At 48.6% G+C, this 22679-nt stretch overlaps 1 protein-coding gene across 1 annotated transcript in view; it reads left to right on the top strand.

Annotated features, from left to right (window-relative positions):
- shc3 (SHC (Src homology 2 domain containing) transforming protein 3) overlaps window positions 1-22679 on the top strand; it is a 442272-nt gene that overhangs the window by 218099 nt on the left and 201494 nt on the right. The window contains exon 2 of the mRNA XM_072516775.1: window positions 6897-6967. Within this exon, the coding sequence (XP_072372876.1) occupies window positions 6897-6967 (71 nt within the window). The remainder of the gene's footprint in view (window positions 1-6896; window positions 6968-22679) is intronic.

Below are 22679 nucleotides of genomic sequence, written 5' to 3'. Positions count from 1 at the left end.
GAGCTGAACTCGCTGACCAGGCCGGCTGCTCAGAGATCTGCCCACTATTTTGAGAGAGTGCCCCCATCTCTAAGTGAGCTTGAAGGTCCATTACACTTCCCCACCCACGGGCAATGTCACCCCCCACATTATCCAACCCCCCAAGAGTGAGGACACCCCGTTATGGGTTGGCTGAGGAGACCCCTTTGATGGCCTTCCCATGCCTCCTTATGGCTCTCCCTTTCAAGACCCCCACCCTTCACATCCCAGCCTTCTGGAGGCCCCTTCATACTGCTGTTCACCCCTCATCCTCCATACCACCCCTCGTCCCTCCTTTCATAAATCATAGATCATAGAATTTACAGTGCAGAAGGAGGCCATTCGACCCATCGAGTCTGCACCAGTTCTTGGAAAGAGCACCCTACCCAAGCCCACACCTCCACCCTATCCCCATAACCCAGTAACCCCACCCAATACTACGGGCAATTTTGGACACTAAGGGCAATTTAGAATGGCCAATCCACCTAATGCACAACTTTAGACTGTGGGAGGAAACCGGAGCACCCGGAGGAAACCCACGCACACACGGGGAGAACGTGCAGACTCCGCACAGACAGTGACCCAAGCCATGAATCGAACATGGGACTCTGGAGTTGTGAAGCAATTGTGCTAACCACTATGCTACTGTGCTGCCCTGATGGGCATGGCCCCTCTCCGGTCTGACCCTTGGCGGTGCCACCCTGTTACTCAGTCACCCTGGTACTACAATCCAGACAATGCTCCTGTCTACTTGCAGTGTCACCCAGGCACCTTGACAGTGCCAGGGTAGCAGCGCCAGATTAGCAGTACTGAGGTACCTGAGTGCCAGGGGCAGAGCCAGGGTTCCACCCTGCCCTTTCCCTGACCAACCATGGGCCTCCAATGACCTGGACGACCTCCCAGGTGCCTTTCCGCCGTCCACGTTTGTGTGGATCAGTACTAATTGGTGCCTGGCTGGGGTCTCCTTCAGTAGGCCGATAGATTCCGGGAGCCAGTTAGATCTCGCGAGGCTTTACAGCCATCGGGTATCCCGGGGGAGGCCTCACCCGGCATCGTCCTGTTCTCATTCCGGTGGCATGTAGCCAGTAGATCGAGCTCTTTAGTATTTCCTCAAATCTAGCAGATGATTTCCTGTCTTGCAGTAATGTTGCCATCAATCAGACCTACCGGGTAAAATAGGGTGTTACCCTGCTTTGCTTTTGACTTTTTGTCTAAATATGAAATGATTTGGTATCTTAGGAATCTTTTTCTCCAAAGTCCTCAACTATGTAATTGATCTGGGCCTTGGGGTAGTCCAAATTGAATTGGAAGTGTGGAGCTTTAGGGCAGGATTTACTGCCCATCCCACCGCATGTTTTTCAGTGGCGGAGGGGGCCCACCAGCGGGATTTTCTGGTCCCGCCTCTGTCAACCGGATTTCCCATTGACTGCACCCCTCATCGCCGGGAAATCCGTGCACCGTCGGTGGGACCAGAATATCCCGTCAGCGTGAACAGCTGGTAAATCTGCCCTTGATCTCTGCTTACATTTTTAAGAGTGTAGTTTCTGCTTTAAACACTTAGAATTTCATGATGGTGTCACTGTTCACTTGGAGACAAAGGGATTTCCTGCATGTGTCAGTTTTGGTGGACACCACCACAAGGGTGATTGCTCAAATTGACATTTCTTTCTCAACAACGGCTGACTGAACAGCAGCCAGCAGAGTTCTCTTTCTCAGCATTTTTGTTTAGTATCATGTGAGAGTGCCTTTAAGAACTGGAAGTTTTTGCAATGTACCTTTAAGAAAACAGTGATGTCATAGAGTGGGTGGAGCTCAGCTCAGGTCAGCCATTTTGCAGGTTTTTAGTTGCAGTTTAAAAAGCAGTGTGTGTGTCTGTGTGTTTCCAGAGAGCGGCAAGTTTTGCAGTTTAGTTTTGCAGTTGGAGAAAGCAGGTTGTGTGTGTCTGTATGTCCAGAGAGCTGCAGGAAAAAAACAAGGTGCTGGAGCTGAAATCAACCAAGCCATTCTACAGAAAATATATATATCCTTTAACCTGATGTGATACTGTTTCAATGTGTTAAGTCTCTTGGAAGTTTGAAGGAACATTTTAAGGAATTATTTACTGTTGCAATATTTTGTGAGTTATCTTTGAAGTAAGGGGTGTTAAGAGATGCAATGTTCATTTAAGATGTTAAGTTGAGTTCATGGAATAAACAGTGTTTTGTGTTTAAAAACCCATGTGTCCATAATTGTAACCCCACATCCAGGGAAAAAAGCTGTGTGCTCGGAAAAGCAACAAATCCATTAAAGGGAGAGATTGGTTGAACTCCATGATACATTTTGGGGTTCTGAAAACGCCTCGCCCATAACATTAGAGTCACAAATTATTTTGAAACCTAGCTTTTACCTGCTTTTCTCTGGGATTAAAAAGTCACAATGCTGCTGGTTATTCAATGAGTTATTTATAAATCTTTTCAGAAGGTGCTGACTCGGGGATCAGATTTTTACCAATGGCTTTTTTCAAACCGCACTTCTTAGATTTCTCAGAGCTTGCTGCAGCCTGGCATTTAAAAAGATTCCCACGCAACCTTGCTGGGGTTGCTAACTCTGTGCTCTGGGATCTGACACTGGACTTCCAAAGGAGCAGTAATGGAGTCTTCTCCTGCAGTAAAGAATTTTAAATTTCTGTCTTCAGCTTCCAAGCGTATCTTTCCTCTGTTCCCGAGCTTCTTTTCGAGTCAGACTGCTTTGCTAAAGTTTTTCCACTCTTCTTGCATTTTAGTTTTTCCTTGAATTATTCTGTGAGGCTTTGGGTTTTTCCACAAGCTGCCACCATGTTGTAATAATAATAATAATAGCTTATTGTCACAAGTGGGCTTCAATTAAGTTACTGTGTAGGGTGTTGGTTACAGTTCAGGAGGTCTGAAGAAGTCTTTATAGTCATACGTAGGATAACTATAAATCATTGTGGACTCTCAGAACTATTTACAAATATATAATAAAGGGTGTAAGCTACGAGCTGCCAGCATGCTTGTTGATACATGCAACTCTGTCCAACACTCACCTGACCCTGGGTGCAAGTAATGCGTTTTCTTACATCACTGTGTGGGCGTTAATGTATTCAGTCCCACATTAACCCAATATGTGCCAGACCCTCATACTACAGGTATATCTTCTTTTTACTGTCTTTTTGCTGAACCACTACTGCCCAATTAGGATGCACTTCCTTGGTGTCCGAAACGGAAAAGGTGCAAGGATAAGGTTGTGCTGCAGGGAGCTGGCGGTGGGACAGAAAGTAAGACATGTGTACTTATGACACTAATTGTTAGATGTGTGAGATGGAGTTGTGGTGAATTGTGCAGTGTGTGAGGCTAGTATTGCAGTTAGTAGAATATAATATTTGAAGGTGTATTCACTGACCTAGATGGACTATTTGTGTAAAATCATTGACCTTTTTTGCTACACTGCATTCAGGCCCCTCACTGTATGACTCCTGGCCTTGACCTCCATGGCTAACTTCTACCACTGCCTTCTGAGCGTGCATCTCCTCCTTTCCACTCTCCCACCAAGCTCCAGTGCAGCATCCAAGAACCTTGGAGGACACTCCCTCCAATGTCATGCCATTCCTCAGTGTTTCTTAGGGCCAAGCCACTTTCGGCATGACTGTCAGCGCCTGCTCCAACCACAATGCACCTCCCTTTAAAAGATGCAGGCTGTCTTTAATTGTTATTAGATAATGACGTTAAACCACAGCAATTGCTTTCTCTGGGCCTGTAAAAACACAACTACATCTGTGAATTAAGCCTTGCAATGTGCCAAATCTAAAATGAATGAGCGATTGCTGAACTCTGCAAAGGCGAAGATGTCTGTCTTTTCAATCCGTTGTCTGTTTTTCTTAGAGGCAAATGGTATAAAGATAAATTTAATAATTTGTGCTTTCAGTCCAGTGTGTTGTCCTCTAGGCTGTACATCAGGAATTTGATTGCAGAGATCAGCAGGTCCTATATGATTTTCAATCCATCCATTTTAATTTACAAAATGATTCCATTTATCTCAACGTTTTATGTCAGATCTGCTGGCACATGCTACCAACACAAACCATTAACAATATCCTAAATGGCATCTGATATTGATTTCTCTGAATACAAGCTGAGCATTAGTGAGCCAACTACTGACCTGTACATTTGACACTTTTATCTCCAATAAATGTTGATACTAGTGGTCTCATTCTCTCTCCTTGAAGATATTTTTCTGTCAACAATGAGCAGCAGTTCTTCTGCTTGTTATATACAGTGATATTGTGAATACATTTGTGAATATCTTTTCTTCACGATCTGTTGAGAAATTGTGCACATTTGGAACACAGTTAGTAGTACCGTAGTATCAATACAGTATCAATATTTTTATTCAGCTTTGTCTATTGTCTATCTATTTAACTATTTTACTGCTAACAAAATCTTCTTTATAGACATGTAGCACGCCATCATTGTATTGTAGAATGCACAGGGGTCATTTTCTGGCCCGTTCACCGTGGATGCAAATCCAGTTATGGCCACTAACTCTCGTGGGAGAGCCATAACGGGATTTGCGCTGGGGAGATCTCAGAATTAAATATTCCTCGTCCCCCCACTGGTGACATAATCAGGCTCATGTGATTACCATCAATTTAAATAGATTTAATGCCTTACCCTCCGGGTTCTCCATATGATCCCCCCTGCTGGTGTGACATTACGCTGGCAAGAATCACTACTGCTCTGCAGCAGTCAAGGTAATCACACCAGGGTCACACAGGCCAGTGTAGTCCTCCCGTTGTCAGGGACATGGCAGGGAACTGCACTGGCACTGTCCCTGGCACCCTGGCAGTACCAATCTCGGTGGCAACCTGGTAATGCCAGGTTGGTACTGCCATGTGGCCCTGGCCGTGGGGGTGAGGGGGCCGGGGGGGGGGGGGGGGGGGGGGGGGAGCAGGGAGCACAATGGCAATGGCATTTTGGGGGAAAATGTTGAATCTATTAAAAATGTAGCCTAGACAAACCCCAGGGGCCTGATTTTGGTTGTTACGATTGCATCATGCCCATCATAAAATTCTCCAAGTGTTAATATGAGCAAGGTGCTTTCAGTGAGACTCCCACTTCAGACTTGCTTTCCATTTATGAGTCATACAATATCAAACTAAGGCCTTTAAAACTATCAAAGGTTTTCTGAGGTGCACAGATTGAAGAGAGAGGCCTCAAAGGATGCGCCTTCAGTGGTTTGGGGAAATGGCAATGGTTCATCCACCTTCAGCTGAAGCCCCTGGAAACATCACGGGGAGCCTGCTGGTTTATGGGGAGGCACAGTTTTCAAGCCAGGCATCCTTTGGAAAATGAATCTGGGTGTGTCACGACCACTTGTCAAAGGTGGATAGCTTCAAACCACCATAAAATATTGTTAGTCTTTTGTCTTTGAGGGTCCAGGTCCCTACCCGGATTATGATAACACTTCCTCTGAGATCAGGAGAATTTACCTACAGAGACCTTCCTGGAAAGGTTGGTGCAAGACTGACATATCTGAGTCCCAGTTAAGGGCAATGATATTCATCGGGATCAAACACTTATTGCAAGCAAATGTCTGTCTATATTGTGCAACAGATAGGAGAGCTGTCCTCCAGAATGGTCAAGTAATTGCCTGACATAGGTTTGATTTTGCCAGTATAGCTATCAGCTAAACGTCTGGTCCCTGCCATCACCATTGACAGATAAGACCCATCAGAGTTGGGCACATTGGTATATTGTTGGGTGGGAGTGACCCTGGAAGATCTTAACATTGACACTAGACACTATGAAGTCTCGTGTCCTCAGGGCAGATTACCACTTTGTGCCCTCTCTCAACTGATGAACCAGTAGTCATTGACCTCCATTTGGAGGTAACACTGAACATAGCAAGGGTACAGAATGTACTCTAGGTGGATGGGACCTTCAGTATCTATCACCAAATGTGGCTCGGAGGTATCACCACTGACCAAGCATTGAAAACTATTGCTGCTGGCCTATGCTGGTGGGAGGTGGTGAGAAAACCAACAAGGGACAATAACCATCTCCTCACCAGTATACTCGGCACAAACTTCCTTTCCCATCACATACATTTCATACTTTTAAAAAAATTGTTGTTGTGGTACACAAGGCAGACTTTCATCTGTTACAGGTATTTCCTGGAACAGGTCACTAGCGGTTTATAGCTTCAGGGGCGCCACTCCATATTAAGCATGGCTGACCAGGAGTCTCTCATGCTCTTAGTGCCTGCCATTGGGTGTTATAAGGGTTTTGCAGGTTGATAATCAAATTGTTGGCCATGCTATGAATGCATCTTCTTGGCCATCAAGTCCTGAAGCAGGAGTTTGTTGTGATTTGTGGTGATTGTCCCTGGCAATACAGCAGAATGAAGGTCACATAACCTGTGCGACACTTACTCTGCCGCATTGCCCTTAAAGGGACAATCACCACAGAACTGGACCAGTGTATGCCTCAGAGAGGCAGGGTCCCTACCCACTGCGCCACAAGATTTTTGTTATTTGTTGCCCTTCATTTCATTTGACAATCGATACTTTTTTGAGCCACACCAACAAAGGGGGCTGTCTACAGCCAAAATAATGAAAGAAAATAAAGACATGTGCTGAATGCAAGTTATTATTGAACAAAAGACAGAAAACATTGGAAGTACTCAGCAAGTCAGGCAGCATCTATTGATTATTAGATGCTTTCAAATGTTGAAAGAGATTAATTATCTCAAAGAAAACAGTTTAACATTTCAATGAATTATGGAGAGAATTTATTAATACTCCAGACTAAGCAAGTGTTTATGGAAATAGCCAAAAAATTTATTGAAAACCATGAAATTCAGATATTTTAATTTTTTTACAGTATCTGGGCTGTATAGAAGTGTTACGGTCAATGCGTTCCCTTGATTTTAACACAAGGACACAGATTACAAGGTAAGATCCCATTTTCAAGTTTATTACACTCAGTTATTTCAAATTGTTTTAAATCTTGATCCTGGTTATACTAATACTAACTTTAAGTGATTATAGTACAACTAGGCAAAATCATGCTGGAACCTAGGACTGTGCAAATACTAAGTGCAAGCTCCCTCGAGGTGCCAAGTTGTATGTCAATGTCTTATACATCTCAATGACCTTGCACATTACATCCTCAAGAATCTCTGATTTATTTACAGTACGCTGCTTAAAATGAAACATGATCAAAACTGATCGTTTTTTAACCACCCACCCAAATCAAACCCACACATTTTAGGGGGGCCTTTAAAATTACCTCCTCTGTTTCCTTGAGCATGTTTGCTATCAGTTTAAAATGAAACACAAGCATGTTAAACCAAAAATAGTCTAGATCTGTGCAACTTGTAATTTGTACAAAATATTATTTATTTATTCATGGGATCTGAACTTCGCTGCCCGTCCTTAATTTCCCTTGAACTGAGTGGCCATTTCAGATGGAATTTTAAGAGTCAACCAGATACTGATAGAATGTGGCAGCATGATATTTGACCCATCAAGTTTGAACAGGTCTTTTTCTCCATCTGACCCAATTGCAATAGGCAACACATCAACTGTAGCCCAATTTTAAGTATTGTACAAGTTAGACATTGACTCAAATCTTGTGGTCAGCATCAGAACCCCTGGGCTGGATTTTATGTGCTCCCACCGGGACTGTTTTCGGGAGGGGGGCACATAAAATAGGGCGGGTACCCAGCCCACTACCTTCCTGCTCAACCCTGAGCTCACCCCCATAACACGGTGCTGAAATTCGCAGCCCCCCATCATTTATTCAAAGGTCAATTGAACTTGTTACCAAGCCAACTGGCTTTTTCATTAAAAAGTGTTTTAAAGGATAGGAAGGAAGTGGTTTACTATTATTGAGAGGTGCCCTTTGCACATTGGGAGTCAGCCCCCCTAAGATAATACCCCTCCTTCCTTCCTACGCACCTGCTCTCCAAAAGCGCAACACACAAGGTCCCACGCACTGCTCCCTCCCTAACTGGCTAAACCTTCCTGGCCCAATCCCCTGGGCGTACCTTATTCCAGGATCCTTTGGGTCTTCTTCTTGGTACTGGTTGCAGCCCCGACTGTACCAACTAATGAGATCTTGGTGTTGCTGGGACTGCTGAGGCTGCCGGCCTGTTGGAGTGGCTGGCAGCTCCCGAGGGCAGGGCCCCCACCCAATGAGGGGAGGAAACATGTTATGCTGTGGGACAGGCTGGTGTGGAGTGAGCTGGTTCCCAGCTGATTTTGCTTCTGAGCAGTCTGTCCCCTCTGTAATATGCATTATGCTGTGTCTCACAGTGATCACACAGAAAACTATCCACTTACCTGGCAGAACACATTTTGTGTTGTGGTTGGCATATATAAATTCAGAGATGTACTGTACTCGCAATATCCAGCACGGTAGCATTGTGGATAGCACAATTGCTTCACAGCTCCAGGGTCCCAGGTTCGATACCGGCTTGGGTCACTGTCTGTGTGGAGTCTGCACATCCTCCCCGTGTGTGCGTGGGTTTCCTCCGGGTGCTCTGGTTTCCTCCCACAGTCCAAAGATGTGCAGGATAGGTGGATTGGCCATGATAAATTGCCCTTAGTGTCCATAATTGCCCTTAGTGTTGGGTGGGGTTACTGGGTTATGGGGATAGGGTGGAGGTGTTGACCTTGGGTAGGGTGCTCTTTCCAAGAGCCGGTGCAGACTCGATGGGCCAAATGGCCTCCTTCTGTACTGTAAATTCTATGATATGTGGCCATACTTAGTGCATCATGCAGGTCAATGCCCACTATACTGGCATAATACCTTTATTCTATGCCAGTACATTGTACTATCAGCATTTGAGCCACCATAATAAACCAGAGGGCATTAAAGGTTATCTACTGATCATCTAGCTCATGTATTTAGACAACTCACACATGAGCAGCATGCCGAGAACGATGCTGCAACACAAAATTTCGTGGAGTTTAGGCAAGGCTTCTGCTGCCTGAACAGCTTTGGAGAATCCAGAATGTTTCTCCAAAGTTATCATGGCCTGATTAATTGTGCAGGATCTTGCTGGCAAGTGTACGGTGAGAAATTGAGCAGGAGGAGGAAACAGATGAGAAGGAGGAAGAGGAGGGAAAGGAGAGATAAAGAATGAGGGGGAAGACAATCAGCCCAGACCCTTTCCAGCTGGGCCACCCGTGATCTGCTCATCCAACTGCAGTACCAATTAACCCAACCCCAATTCCCCACTCAGCAACAGTTCACTCCTTTCCACTCTCTGTTATAGACCATCACATTGGCCTTTTGACCACTATTATGAAATAAAAACCACCATAAGGCAAACATTCCGAACAAATGTTTTTAAATTCATTCATGGGATGGGGTATGGCTGGCTCAGCCAACATTTATTGCCCATCCCTAATTGCCCTTGAAAAGGTGGTGAACCACTGCAGTCGCTGTGGTGTAGGTACACCCACTGTGCTATTATGGAGGGAATTCCTGAATCTTAACCCAGCTACAGTGAAGGAACAAAGATATATTTTCAAGTCAGGATGCTGAGTGCCTTGGAGGAAAATGTCCAGGTTTCCCATTTGTCTGCTGACCTTGTCCTTCTAGATGGTAGCGATCGTGGGTTTGGAAGGTGCTGCTGAGGAGCTTTGGTGAGTTCCTGCAGTGCATCTTGTAGATGGTGTTCATGGCCGCCACTGTTCATTAATGGTAAAGTGAGTGAATGTTTGTGGAAAGAGTGCCAATCAATCGGGCTGCTTTGACCTGGATCAGGCCAAGCTTCTTGTGCGTTGTTGGAGCTTCATACATCCAGGCAAGCTCCTGACTTGAGCCTTGTAGATGGTGGACAGGTTTTTGGGACGCAGGAGGTAAGTTCTTCATTGCAGGATTCCTAGCCTCTGACCTGCTCTGGAAGCCACAGTATTCATATGGCTAGTCCAGTTCAGTTTCTGATCAATGGGAACCCCCAGGATGTTTTGATTTGATTTGATTTCATTTATTGTTACATGTACCGAAGTACAGTGTAAAGTATTTTTCTGCGGCCGAGGGAACGTGCACAGTATGTACAGAGTAGACAAAAAGAATAATCAACAGATAAAAGAAAAGGGACTGGGGGAGAGAGCTCACAGAGTCGCCATACTCTGGCGCCATCTTGGATAACGTTGATTTTGGGGGCTCAGCGATGGTAATGCCACTGAATGTCAAGGGTGATGGTTAGAGTCTCTCTTGTAGGAGATGGTCATTACCTGGAACTTGTGTGGTACAAAAGTAACTTGCCACTTGTCAGCCCAAGCCTGGATATTGTCCAGGTCTTGCTGCATTTGGGCATGGACTGCTTCAGTATCTGAGGAGTTCCATGTGGTGCTGAACATTGTGCAATCATCAGTGAACATCCCCACTTCTGACTTTATGATGGAGGGAAGGTCTTTGATGAAGCAGCTGAAGATAGTTGGGCTTAGGACATTATCCTGAGGGACTCCTGTAGTGATGTCCTGGAGCTGAGATGATTGACCTCCAACCACTTCGACCATCTTCCTTTGTGCCAGGTATGACTCCAACCAATGAAGAATTGCCCCCTGATTCCCATTGACTCCAGTTAGGCTGGGGCTCCTTGATGCCATACTCAGTCAAATGCTGCCTCAATGTCAAGGGCAGTCACTCTCACCTCACCTCTGGCATTCAGCTATTTTGTCCATGTTTGAACCAAGGCTGTAATGAGGTCAGGAGTTGAGTGACCCTGGCGGAATCTAATCTAAGCTGAATGTTTGTGAGCAGGTTATTGCTAAGCAAGTGTCACTTGATGATCTCTTCCATCACTTTATTTATGATCGAGAGTAGACTGCTGGGGCGATAATTGGCCAGGTTGGATTTGTCTTGCTTTTTGTGTGCAGCACGTACCTGGACAATTTTCCACATTGTTAGATAGATGTCAGTCTTGTACTTGTACAGGAACAGCTTGGCTAGGAGTGCAGTAAGTTCTGGAGCACAAGTTTTCAGTACTATTACTGGAATATTGTCAGGGCCCATAGCCTTTGCAGCATCCAGTGCTTCAGCCTTATCTTTTGCACTGCTGTGCTGGGCTCCCCATCATTGAGGATGGGGATATTTGTGGAACTTCCTCCTCCAGTGAATTGTTTATTTCTCCATCACTATTCACAACTGATTTGATTTATCAATAAAAGCTCCAATATATAGAGTTGAACTAATAACCCAAGTGCATTTCCTTGGTGTTTGCCTTCCATGCCAGTCCCGCTGTTCCCGTGCAGTACTACTTCAGTGCCTACAGCATGGTTTCTGCGAGGCTGCTGGTTTTCAATGGGGCCACCTGCAGATGGCCCTGGAGGATGACCTCACGTAGGATTGGCCCCAGTTTCGGATTGAGCTGGCTGATTGACAGGTAATAGCACGGGCGTTGGTGCAGTGACAGTGATGGAGACTGAATGCTGTCATCTGAGAGAAGACAACAGGTTCGTTCTCCATGGTATCACTTCCACTCCCAAGGGATGGCTCCTCAGCAATTCAGCCAATGTGCTGGAGAAGAGATTGCTCAACTACTATGGAACCCTGCAAACGCCACTGGCATCCACAGCTATAATAATCACCGTTATTCATAGCAGAAAGCTAAGCATGCGTGACTTCAGTTTGATTTTGGGCAACTTCAGCTGCTACAGCTCAAGTGCGGCAATGACCAGAAATTCCAGGTTGGAAAAGATAGTTTTCAAACTCTCATAAAGCCATGTGCAAGGTTGGTGATGGGCCCCTTGATGTTCCTTGCCGGTGTGTCAGCAAGTGTGCTGCAATGTGTTTCGGTGATGTGGCTGACGTGGTTGAATAGCTGCAGCCACACAATACTGCGTTACGAATATGAACGAGCTGCGGAGGGTGGTGGAGGTCAACAGAGGACTCCGAGCAAAGCTCGAGGACTTGGAGAACCGCTCGAGGCAGCACAATCTGAGAATTGTGGGCTTGCCCAAAGGGACAGAGGGCCCAAGGCCAACAGAGTACTTTGCTAAGACATTGGCGGAGTTGATGGGGGAGGGTGAGACCCCCTCCCGGTACGAGCTGGACTGAGCTCATCGGTCATTAAGGCCGACGCCCAAAGTGAATGAGCCGCCAAGAGCAGTAATTATCTGCTTCCATAAGTAGTGCATGAAGGAGAAGGTGTTAAGTTGGGCGAAGCAGAAGCGCGAGGTGCAGCGGGATGGTGCTGGAGTTCAGATCTACCAGGACCTGACGGTGAAGTTGGTAAAAAGATGAGTGGCATTCGGGTGAGTGAAGGCGGCACTGTACTAAAAGGGGGTGCGATTTGGTATGGTATACCCGGCGAAGCTGAGGGTGACATATGATACCAAAGACTTTTAACTCGAGACAGCAGAGGCGGCTGAGGCGTTCGTGAGGGCAGAAGGCTTGGGACAGACGTGAGGAGTGGAGCTGTAAGGGAGACTGTGGACTGTGATTGGGGAGCTGGAAAATGTATAAATGTTATAACTTTCTTTTTACTGACGTGTATTGTAATTTACTTCTCTTCACATTGTTACAGAGTTCAAGTTATTAGTTGGGTTGATTGGCATTCTGTGTTGCGAATATTATATCTTATTTTTGTGAATTGTATAGGTTGGATTGTTGTTTTTGTTTTTTCTTTCTCTAGGACAGGGTGGGAGGGGACGGTATACCTTGGTGGGGGAGCCACGCCCGCTAGCTAACTAAAGTCGGCTAGTGAACAGAGGTGAGGTGAGAGGAGGGCTGCGGACATTGGAGCCTGGTTAGCAGGTTTTGATGGGCCTACGAGGCGAGCGGGGGGGGGGTGGGGGGTGGGGGGGGGGGGGAGGGGGCGGGGGGGGGGTGGCGGGGGGATTGATGCTGGGAGATGTTTTCTCGAGAGGAAATGTAGGGGGGGGGGGGGTTTGGGAGGGGTGGGAAGGGGTTCGATGTTAATAATGGATAGGGGCGGGTCAGGCTCATGGGGCAGGGCCCGGTGGTATGATGATGGTGGATAAGAAGGGTGGCGGGGGGTGAGAGACCCCCAGTTAGGATAGTCACGTGGAACGTGAGGGGGTTAGGAGGTCCGGTCATGAGGTCAAGGGTGCTTGCGCATCTTAAAAGTTTGAAAGCCGATGTAGCAATGCTGCAGGAGACTCACTTGAGGGTGAAAGACCAGGTCAGACTTAAAAAGGGCTGGGTTAGTCATGTGTTTCACTCTGGACTTGACGGAAGGGCTCGAGGAGTATTGGTAATGGTCAGCAAAAGAGTACGCTTCTAGATGGAGAAGGTGGTGGCAGATCAGGGGGGTAGATATGTGATTGTGACAGGGGCGCTGGAAGGGAGGTTAGTGGCGCTGTTAAGTGTATATGGTCTCAATTGGGACGATGTGGGATTCGCAAAGAAGGTGTTTGGGGCCATCTCCGACTTGGACACACATGAACTGATAGTGGGGGGTGACTGGAACTTGGTGCAGGAGCAAAGGTTGGATAGGCCACAGCCGCGCTCGCTGGTCCCATCAGTGGGGGCGAAAGCGTTAGCTGGGCTGATGGTGGAAAGGGGAGGGGTGGACCCTTGGAGGTTTCTGCACCCGAGGGAACGGGAGTACTCGTTTTTCTCAGCAGTCCATAAGGTATACTCGCGGATCGACTTTTTCGTGGTGGGGAAGGCTTTGCTGGCTGGGGTTAAGGGGTTGGAATACTTGGCAATTGCAGTGTCAGATCATGCTCCGCATTAAGTGGATATGGTACTGGAGAAGGGGGTAGCGCAGAGGCTGGGGTGGAAATTAGATGTGGGACTTTTGTGGGAACCAAGGGTTCTGTGACAAAATTGAAAAGGTAATTGAGGAATATGTAGGTTTCAACTGTACGAGTGAGGTGTCGAAGGCAGTTGGCTGGGAGGCTCTAAAGGCGGTGGTGAGGGGTGAGGTGATTTTGTTTAAGGCCAGGGTGGACAAAGAGGCGAGGTTGGAGCGTCAGAGGGTAATAGATGAGATGTTGGAGGTAGATAGGAGTTATGCAGAAGATGGGGACCCAGCGAAGCTGGAAAAGAAGAAGGAACTACAGGCGTGGTTTGACCGACGATCTACCAGGAAGGCGGTGCACCAACTGAGATGAGCAAGGGGTGCAGTTTACGAACATGGAGATATGTTAGCAGGTCAGCTCCGGAGGGAGGCAGCGGCAAGGGAAATTGTTCAGGTGAGGGATAGGGCAGGGAAGTTGGTGGTGGCTCTGGATCTGATTAACAAAGCTTTTGAAGAATTTTATGAGAGGTTGTACAGGTCAGAGCCACCTGGGGGAGACCGTGAGATGCAGGAATTTTTAGATGGGTTGGAGTACCCGAGGTTAGGGAAGGGGTACAGGGCTACATTAGAAGGAGTGATAGTGGAGCAGGAGATAAAGGATGCAATTGGGAGGATGCAGTCGGGTAAGGTGGCAGGGCCGGATGGGTTTCCGGTGGAATATTATAAAAAATTCAAGGATAAGCTGGCACCCCTGATGGTGGGGATGTTTGAAGAGGCGATAGGAAAGGGGTGTTGCCACAAAATTTGGGGCAGGGATCGATTTCCCTGTTGCTAAAAAAAGATAAGGATTCGACGGAGTGTGGGTCGTATAGGCCCATATCACTTCTAAATGTGGACGCAAAAGTATTGGCGAAGGTACTGGCGGGTAGGCTGGAGGAATGCCTCCCGAAGGCGATAGGTGAAGATCAGACGGGGTTCGTGAGAGGGAGGCAGCTCTTTTCAAGGGTATTGAAGGGTATTGAACGTTGTTATGGCACCGGCGGAGGGGAAGGAAACAGAGGTGGTTGTGGCATTGGATGTTGAGAAGGCGTTTGACCGGGTAGAATGGGGGTACTTGATGGCAGTTCTGGAGCGGTTTGGGATTGGACCAAGATTTATGAACTGGGTAAAGGTACTATATAAGGAGCCAAGGGCGAGTGTCCGCACAAACAACATCAGCTCGAGATACTTTTCTCTCCACCGTGGGACTAGGCAGGAATGTCCTATGCTGTTTGCACTCGCGATTGAGCCGTTGGCCATCGCATTAAGAAGTTCGGGGGTATGGAAAGGAATAGTGCGGGGGGGGGGGGGGGAATAGAGCATAGGGTGTCCTTGTATGCCGATGACTTGCTGTTATACGTGTCAGAACCGAGTGTGTCGATAGGGGGAATATTGGAGCTGCTTCGAGTGTTTGGGTCTTTCTCGGGGTACAAGCTAAATCTCGACAAGAGTGAGTATTTTGTGGTGTCTCGGCCAGGGGTGGGGGATGGAGTGGGGGACTTGCCATTCCGTAGGGCAGGGACTTGCTTTAGGTACCTGGGGGTGCAGGTTGCCCGGGCGTGGGGGGGGGGGCTCTGCAGGTACAACATTTCTATTTTGATGGGGAGAGTGAAAGCTGATCTGGCAAGGTGGGATGGTCTCCTTCTGTCACTGGCGGTGAGGGTACAGGCAGTTAAAATGAACGTGTTGCCGCGATTTCTGTTTATTTTTCAATGCCTGCCGATTTTCCTGCCAAAAGCTTTTTTCAGAGAGATTGAGGGAATGATTACTTCGTTCATATGGAGAGGGAAGGTGGCCAGAGTTAGAAAGGTGCTGCTACAGAGGGGAAGGCAGGCAGGGGGTTTGGGTCTTCCGAACCTGATGTATTACTACTGGGCGGCGAATGTGGAGAAGGTGCGGAGCTGGGTCAGAAGGGTTGATTCCCAGTGGGTCAGAATGGAGGAGTGTTTGTGCAGGGGGTAGGGATTGAAAGCACTAGCAACAGCGCCGCTCCTGATAGCCCCGGGGAAATACTCAGGGAGTCCGGTAATAGTGGCTTCATTGAGAATTTGGAGGCAGTTTCGCCAACACTTCGGGTTGGGGGCAGGGTTAAGGGAAATGCCGATTCGGGGGAACCACAGATTTGAGCCAGGGAGGTGGGATGGAAATTTTCGGAAATGGGAGGAGGAGAAGGGGATTAAGACACTAAAAGATTTGTTTCTTAGGAGTCGGTTTGCAGGATTGAAGGAGCTGGAAGCGAAGTATGGGCTGGAGCAGGGGGAAATGTTTAGATACATGCAGGTTCGAGATTTTGCCAGAAAGGAGATACAGAACTTCCCGGGGGAGCCGGCCTCCACATTGCTGGAGGAGGTGCTGACGACAGGAGGACTGGAGAAGGGGGTAGTGTCAGCGGTTTACGGAGCTATTTTGGAAGAGAAGAAGGCACCACTGAAGGGATCAAAGCAAAGTGGGAGGAAGAGTTGGGAGAGGATATGGAGGAAGGATTCTGGTGTGAGGTGCTCCGGAGATACAGCTGAAGGTGGTATACAGAGCACACCTCACGAGGGCGAGGATGAGCCGATTCTTTGAAGGAGTAGAAGATGTGTGTGAACGTTGCGCGGGGGGCTAATCACATTCATATGTTTTGGTCCTGTCCAAAGCTAGAGGATTACTGGAAGGAGGTTTTTATGCTCATTTCTAAAGTGGTGCACGTGAAACTGGACCCGGGAGGCCATATTCGGGGTGTCGAACCAGCCGGGGTTGGAAACTGGTGCGGAGGCAGATATCGTAGCCTTCGCCTCATTGATCGCCCGGAGGCGGATCCTGTTGGGATGGAGAGCAGCCTCTCCACCCTGTGCCCTGGTGACCTTCTTGAGAAGGTTAAGTTTGAACTGAGGGGAAGTATGGAGAGGTTCTACAATTTTACAATTCATGGGCATTATTCATTTTGCACTTTCAAGAACTGGATACCATCGAACAGTAGTTGGGGCATGTGGGTGGGCAGTTTGGAGGGAGGGGGGCTGTGTGTATTAATGGTGACTATGGGTGATCCCTAATTCTTTTTTGTCATTTATTTGTGTGAACATGCGGGCTAATGTTTGGGGTTTGGTGGGAGGATGGGACCGTTGTTATTGATATGGGGAATGACATATTTGTTACTGATTATTGTTTATTGTTGGTGGATGTAAATTTGGGAGAAAATGTGAAAAAGGAGGAGAATAAAAAAATATATTTTTTAAAAGAAGTGACTCTGTCTTGGTAAACACAGTGGAATGGTATAACATGGACAAGGAACAGGCTGCAAGGTTTTGGATGCTGTACTGGAGGCCTTGATGGGAGAAGTGGAAAGAGGGAGAGACCTCCTGTATCTGCAACAAACCAGGAGGTATTCCTGTCACACACCTAGAACTAGTCGTCAATGCCAGGAGTGAAACCCTGAGAAAATGCCAAATAATAAGAAGTTTATTGACCTTACATGAAGGAACCCAGCACGAGCTGGCACAAGGATTTGCATAGGTCATTGTTACAAATACAATGTTTATAAGATTGCTATGTCTTTGTTTGGACTGTCTCTTTGGGATTTGAGGGAGGCATTAAAGAGGTCATGTGATCTATTCTGGCTGATAACAAGCTTGGGTGGCTTGGTTGGTAAAGGGAGGCCCAGGTTGTTATACTGGGAAGAAGTTACAAGATGGTCACAGCTGTAGACAATGGCAAGAGCAACTGTGATTACTTTGGGTAGACTGTTGGTCTCCAGGTCTCACAAGGAGGTATTAGGAATGAAGTTTTATTAACAGTTATACTCTAAGCTTTCTATTTAATTGCAAGGTAGAATGGAGTCGTGGGTGTCCAGCAGATTGCTAATTAGCATTTCTACCTGGATATCAGGCCATGTGATTCATGTTTCCATGGAGATGGGCTTTCGGAAGGAAGAGGCCACAGAAAGTCATTGTAGTATTGAACTACAGATTTTTCTAATTTTTTTTCTAAGACTCAAAGTGACAAGGTTGGAAGTCCTTTGACGTAGTGGATAGCGTCCCTGCCTCTGAGTCAGAAGCTCTGCATTTACGTCCCACCCCAGCGTACGTTAAAAAGAATGTATTTTATTCCAAACATGTGTAAAAAACAGAAAAGAAAAACCCAAAACACTCCACAAACTCACAGTCCACAGTTTGTATACTTTTTCCCCTTTTTATCCCCTCCCCTCCCCTCTCCTCTCCTCCACCTCCTCTCTCCTCCACCTACCCCCTCCCCGCGACAAACAATTCCTCAAACATTGTCATGAACAGCCCCTACTGTGCCTCAAAGCCTTTCGCTAACTCCCTCGACTCAATTTTAATCTTTTCCAACCAGAATAAATCGTACAATTTCCCCAGCCAGGCCGCCACCCCCGGAGCATATCCCACATCCAATTTAACAAGATCCTTCTCTGGGCAATTAAAGAAGCGAAGGCCACAACATCGGCTCCCTTCCGGCACTTCCGATACCCCAAAGATCGCCACCATTGGGTCTGGCCTGACCTCCAACCCCACAATCTTAGATAGTGTCCCGAATACCGCCTCCTAGAATCTCTCCAGCTTCTCGCAACCCCAGAATATGTACGCATGATTCGCCGCCGTCACCCACACTTCTCGCACTCATTGGCCACCCCCTGGAAGAACCCACTCATCCTCGGCTGGATCATATATGCCCTGTGTACCACCTTGAACTGTATCAAGCTCATCCTCGTGCAGGAGGTCTTGTACCAGGACCTTTTCAAAGTCTGGAGCATGGTCGCCATGAGCCGTAGGTTTCCCCCATCAGGAGTAGTGGCTGTCATTAGGGAGCCACTACTCAGGAATCCGCACCTCTACCAATATCCTTTCTGGCAGAGCGGACGGCTGTGGCTGCCGGGGTGACCAGGATCGGGGACGTGCTGGCGGAGGAGTGGGCTCGATAGCGCCGCATGAGCTGAGTGCACAGCGGTGTCTGTCCAGTTCGCGGCCGATGCCTTTCAAGGCCTCAAATTAGTCGTGCTCGGCCCCGAGGGCACACTCGGTTTAGAGCCGGCACAGATCCTGCTTGACGGAATTCCACATTGATATCAAGCCCTGGAACTTCCTGCAGGAGCTGGTGCCCCTCAATCTTGCAGAAATACGCTCCGTGCTTTTTCGCACTTCGCGGAGGGGTTTCCTGTTGTGGCCCTCTAAAATGGCCTCCCACAAAGAACAATGGGAAATGTGGTCAGGCTTGGCACACAGACAAGCTGCAGTTTGTGTATTTGCAAATGGCAGCCTAGACGTATGCAGGAATCCACACCTGCTGAAGGCCACTCAAAGGTCTTCCCAGGACAATGTGCTCCAGATAGAAACTGACAATAAGTGGCAGACTCGGGGGTGCCTGTTTGCCTTATTTGGAAAGGCCTACGTGGAGGAGCTTCAAGACCACGGTATAATCTCCAAAGTGACGGAACCGACTGACTGGGTCAGCTCGATGGTCTGTGTGAAGAAGCCCTCAGGAGAGTTGCGCATATGTATAGATCCCAAGGATCTTAACCGAAACATAATGTGGGAACACTACCCGATCCCGAAGCGGGAGATGCTAACCATTGAGATGGCATGCCAAATTCTTCACGAAACTAGATGCATCGCGTGGTTTCTGGCAGATACAACTGGACGAGTCCAGCAGGAAGCCCTGCTCGTTTAATACACCTTTCGGAAGGTACAGTTACAACCGCATGCCATTTGGTATTGTTTCAGCCTCTGAAATCTTTTACAGGATCATGGAACAGATGCTGGAGGGCATTGAGGGTGTGAGGGTTCATGTTAATGACGTCATTATATGGTCCACGACCCCAGCGGAACACATATCTCGTCTCTAACAAGTCTTTAGACACATACATGCCAACGGCCTCAAGTTGAACAAGGCCAAATTTGGCATGCCATCTATCAAGTTTTTGGGTGATCAAATATCCCAGCAGGATGTGCAACCAGACTCGGACAAAGTCAAGGCCATCAACACCATGAAGACCCCGGAAGACAAAAAGGCGGTACTACGCTTCCTGGGTATGGTTAACTTCTTGGGAAAGTTCATTCCCAATCTCGCATCACACACCACGGCTCTCAGGCATCTGGTGAAGAAGTCCACTGCCTTTCAATGGCTACCCACACATCAAGCAGAGTGGCTCGAGTTAAAGGCAAAGCTCACCACTGCTCCGGTACTAGCGTTTTTTGACCCAGAGCGGGAGACAAAAAAATCCAGCCAGGACGGCATTGGTGCGGTGCTCCTCCAGAAGGATGACTCCTCGTCCTGGGCTCCAGTGGCCTCTGTGTCCAGGACCATGACTCCCACTGAGCAGAGGTATGCTCAGATAGAGAAAGAGTGCCTGGGCCTCTGTGGTGAACGTATTGCTACTGCAATTCACCACTGTATTGTACTGTACTATGTTGATGCCCCTGCGGGCTCCGCACCCCTTGTGGTGGAATATAAACATGCAGCCTGTAGGCGGCACTCAGTACAGAGCAGTCGCAGGCAGGTACAGATCTAGCTTATTAAAACCACTGTTCACTTCTAATAATTGTCTCGTGTGAATTGATGGTCGCATCAATTTAATAAGCTAAGATATCGCAATGGAAGCTGCCCTCAAACCTGATCGACTGGAACTCCACCCACAGGCAGCTGAAGCCAAAGGAATCTTCTCACATTGGCTCCGCTGCTTTGAGGCCTACCTCACCTCCTACTCCTCACCCGCCATCACCGATGCACACAAGCTGAGTCTCCTCAACGCCTGGGTGAGCCACAGAATCTTTTTACTAATCGAGCACACGACCACATGCGTAGACACGGTCGCGATCCTGAAAAGACCTTACGTGAAGCCAGTGAACGAAGTGTTCGCGTGGCATCTCCTCACCACACATCGTCAACGCCCCGGGGAATCGCTGGAGGAATACCTATGCGACCTGAGGGTACTCGCTCGGCACTGTAACTACAAGGACGTCACGGCCTCGCAGCACATGGTTTAGCACAGGGCTAAATCGCTGGCTTTGAAAGCAGACCATGGCAGGCCAGCAGCACGGTTCGATTCCCGTAACAGCCTCCCCGAACAGGCGCCGGAATGTGGCGACTAGGGGCTTTTCACAGTAACTTCATTTGAAGCCTACTTGTGACAATAAGCGATTTTCATTTCATTTCATTTCACATGGCACTCGCCTTCCGGGACACCTATGTGGCTGGAGTCCGGTCCAACTATGTCAGACAGCGCATGCTCGAAAACAGCGCCCTCAACCCAGAAGAGATGGTAAAACTATCCACCTCGTTAGAGGTAGCCATCCAGAGCCCAAAGCTTTCCCCTCCGATCATGCGATTTCCTCGTGGGCGCCGGAGGCGCAGCCATCACCCGACCCGAGGGTGTCCCAGGCCTGTGCCGCATGGCTGCCCGCCCAACCCGGGGGGCCGTCTTGCTAGTTCTGCGGTCAGAACCAACATCCCAGGCAGCGTTGCCCAGCTTGGAACGTGACCTGCAGCGACTGCGGCAAGAAAGGACATTTTGCCAAAGTTTGCTTGGCCCGACCCAAAGTTCCAAAATCGCAGGCCCGACTCACGGACTCATAGGCCTGCAGACCCCGCAGCGTGGCTGCATGCCTGCCGGTAACGCCCCCTTCTCACGCGTCATCCGCCTCGTGCTATCAGTGGGGGCCGCCATCTTTAACTCCACCCGACACGTACGACTCATGGGGGCCGCCACCTTTGCCGCCATCTTCAATGCCGCCCGACACGTGCGACCGACGGGGGCCGCCATCTTGGGACCCCCTCGTTACCACCGACCACGCCGGCTACCCGCAGCTCGGCGCGGTCACTCTCGACCAGTCACGGCCCAAGCACCTCAAGAACTCCACGATGACCGTCCGGGTCGATGGGCATGAACCGCCCTGTCTGTTCAACTCCGGGAGCACGGAGAGCTTCATCCATCCGGACACGGTAAGGCGCTGCTCCTTCCAGATTTCCCCTGCATTTCAAACAATCTCCCTTGCTTCCGGATCATATTCAGTGCAGATCCGGGGGTACTGTGTCGCGAACCTCGCGATACAGGGTGCCGAGTACGCCAATTTTAAACTCTATGTCTTTCCTCATCTCTGCGCTCCTCTCTTGTTAGGACTGGACTTCCAGTGCAACCTTAGAAGCCTGACCCTGAAGTTCGGCGGACCCCGACCCCCTCTTACTGTATGTAGCCTCGCGAACGTTAAGGTCGCCCCTCCCTCGCTCTTCGCGAACCTCACCTCTGACTGTAAACCCGTCGCCACCAGGAGCAGGCGGTACAGTGCCCAGGACAGGACTTTTATCAAGTCGGAGGTCCAGCGGCTCTTGAGGGAAGGGATCATTGAGGCCTTTTATCGCCCTGGAGAGCCCAAGTGGTGGTCGTCAGGACCGGGGAAAAGAACCGGATGGTTGTAGACTACAGCCAGACCATAAATCGGTACACGCACCTCGATGCGTACCCCTTCCCCGCATAGCGGGTATGGTTAATCAGATTGCACACTACCAGGTTTTCTCCACGGTAGATCTGAAGTCTGCATACCAGCAGCTTCCAATCCATCCGGAAGACCACCACTACACGGCCTTTGAGGCAGACGGCCGCCTCTTCCATTTCCTCAGGGTCCCCTTCGGCGTCACCAATGGGGTCTCGGTCGTCCAAAGAATGATGGACCGAATGGTTGACCAGCACGGGCTGCGGGCCACGTTCCCGTACTTGGATAATGTCACCATCTGCAGCCATGATCAGCAGGACCACGACGCTAACCTTCAGAAGTTCCTCCAAACCGCCCAATCCCTTAATCTCACCTGCAACAAGGAGAAATGCGTTTTCCGCGCATCTTGACTCGCCATCCTCGGCTGTGTCGTGGAAAACGGAGTCCTCGGGCCCGACCCTGACCACATGCACCCCC

The sequence above is a fragment of the Scyliorhinus torazame genome, chromosome 9 (genome assembly GCF_047496885.1).
Source record: "Scyliorhinus torazame isolate Kashiwa2021f chromosome 9, sScyTor2.1, whole genome shotgun sequence".
NCBI lineage: Eukaryota > Metazoa > Chordata > Chondrichthyes > Carcharhiniformes > Scyliorhinidae > Scyliorhinus > Scyliorhinus torazame.
The sequence above is the reverse complement of the archived record's forward strand: the minus strand, read 5'-3'. Positions and strand labels throughout refer to the sequence as shown.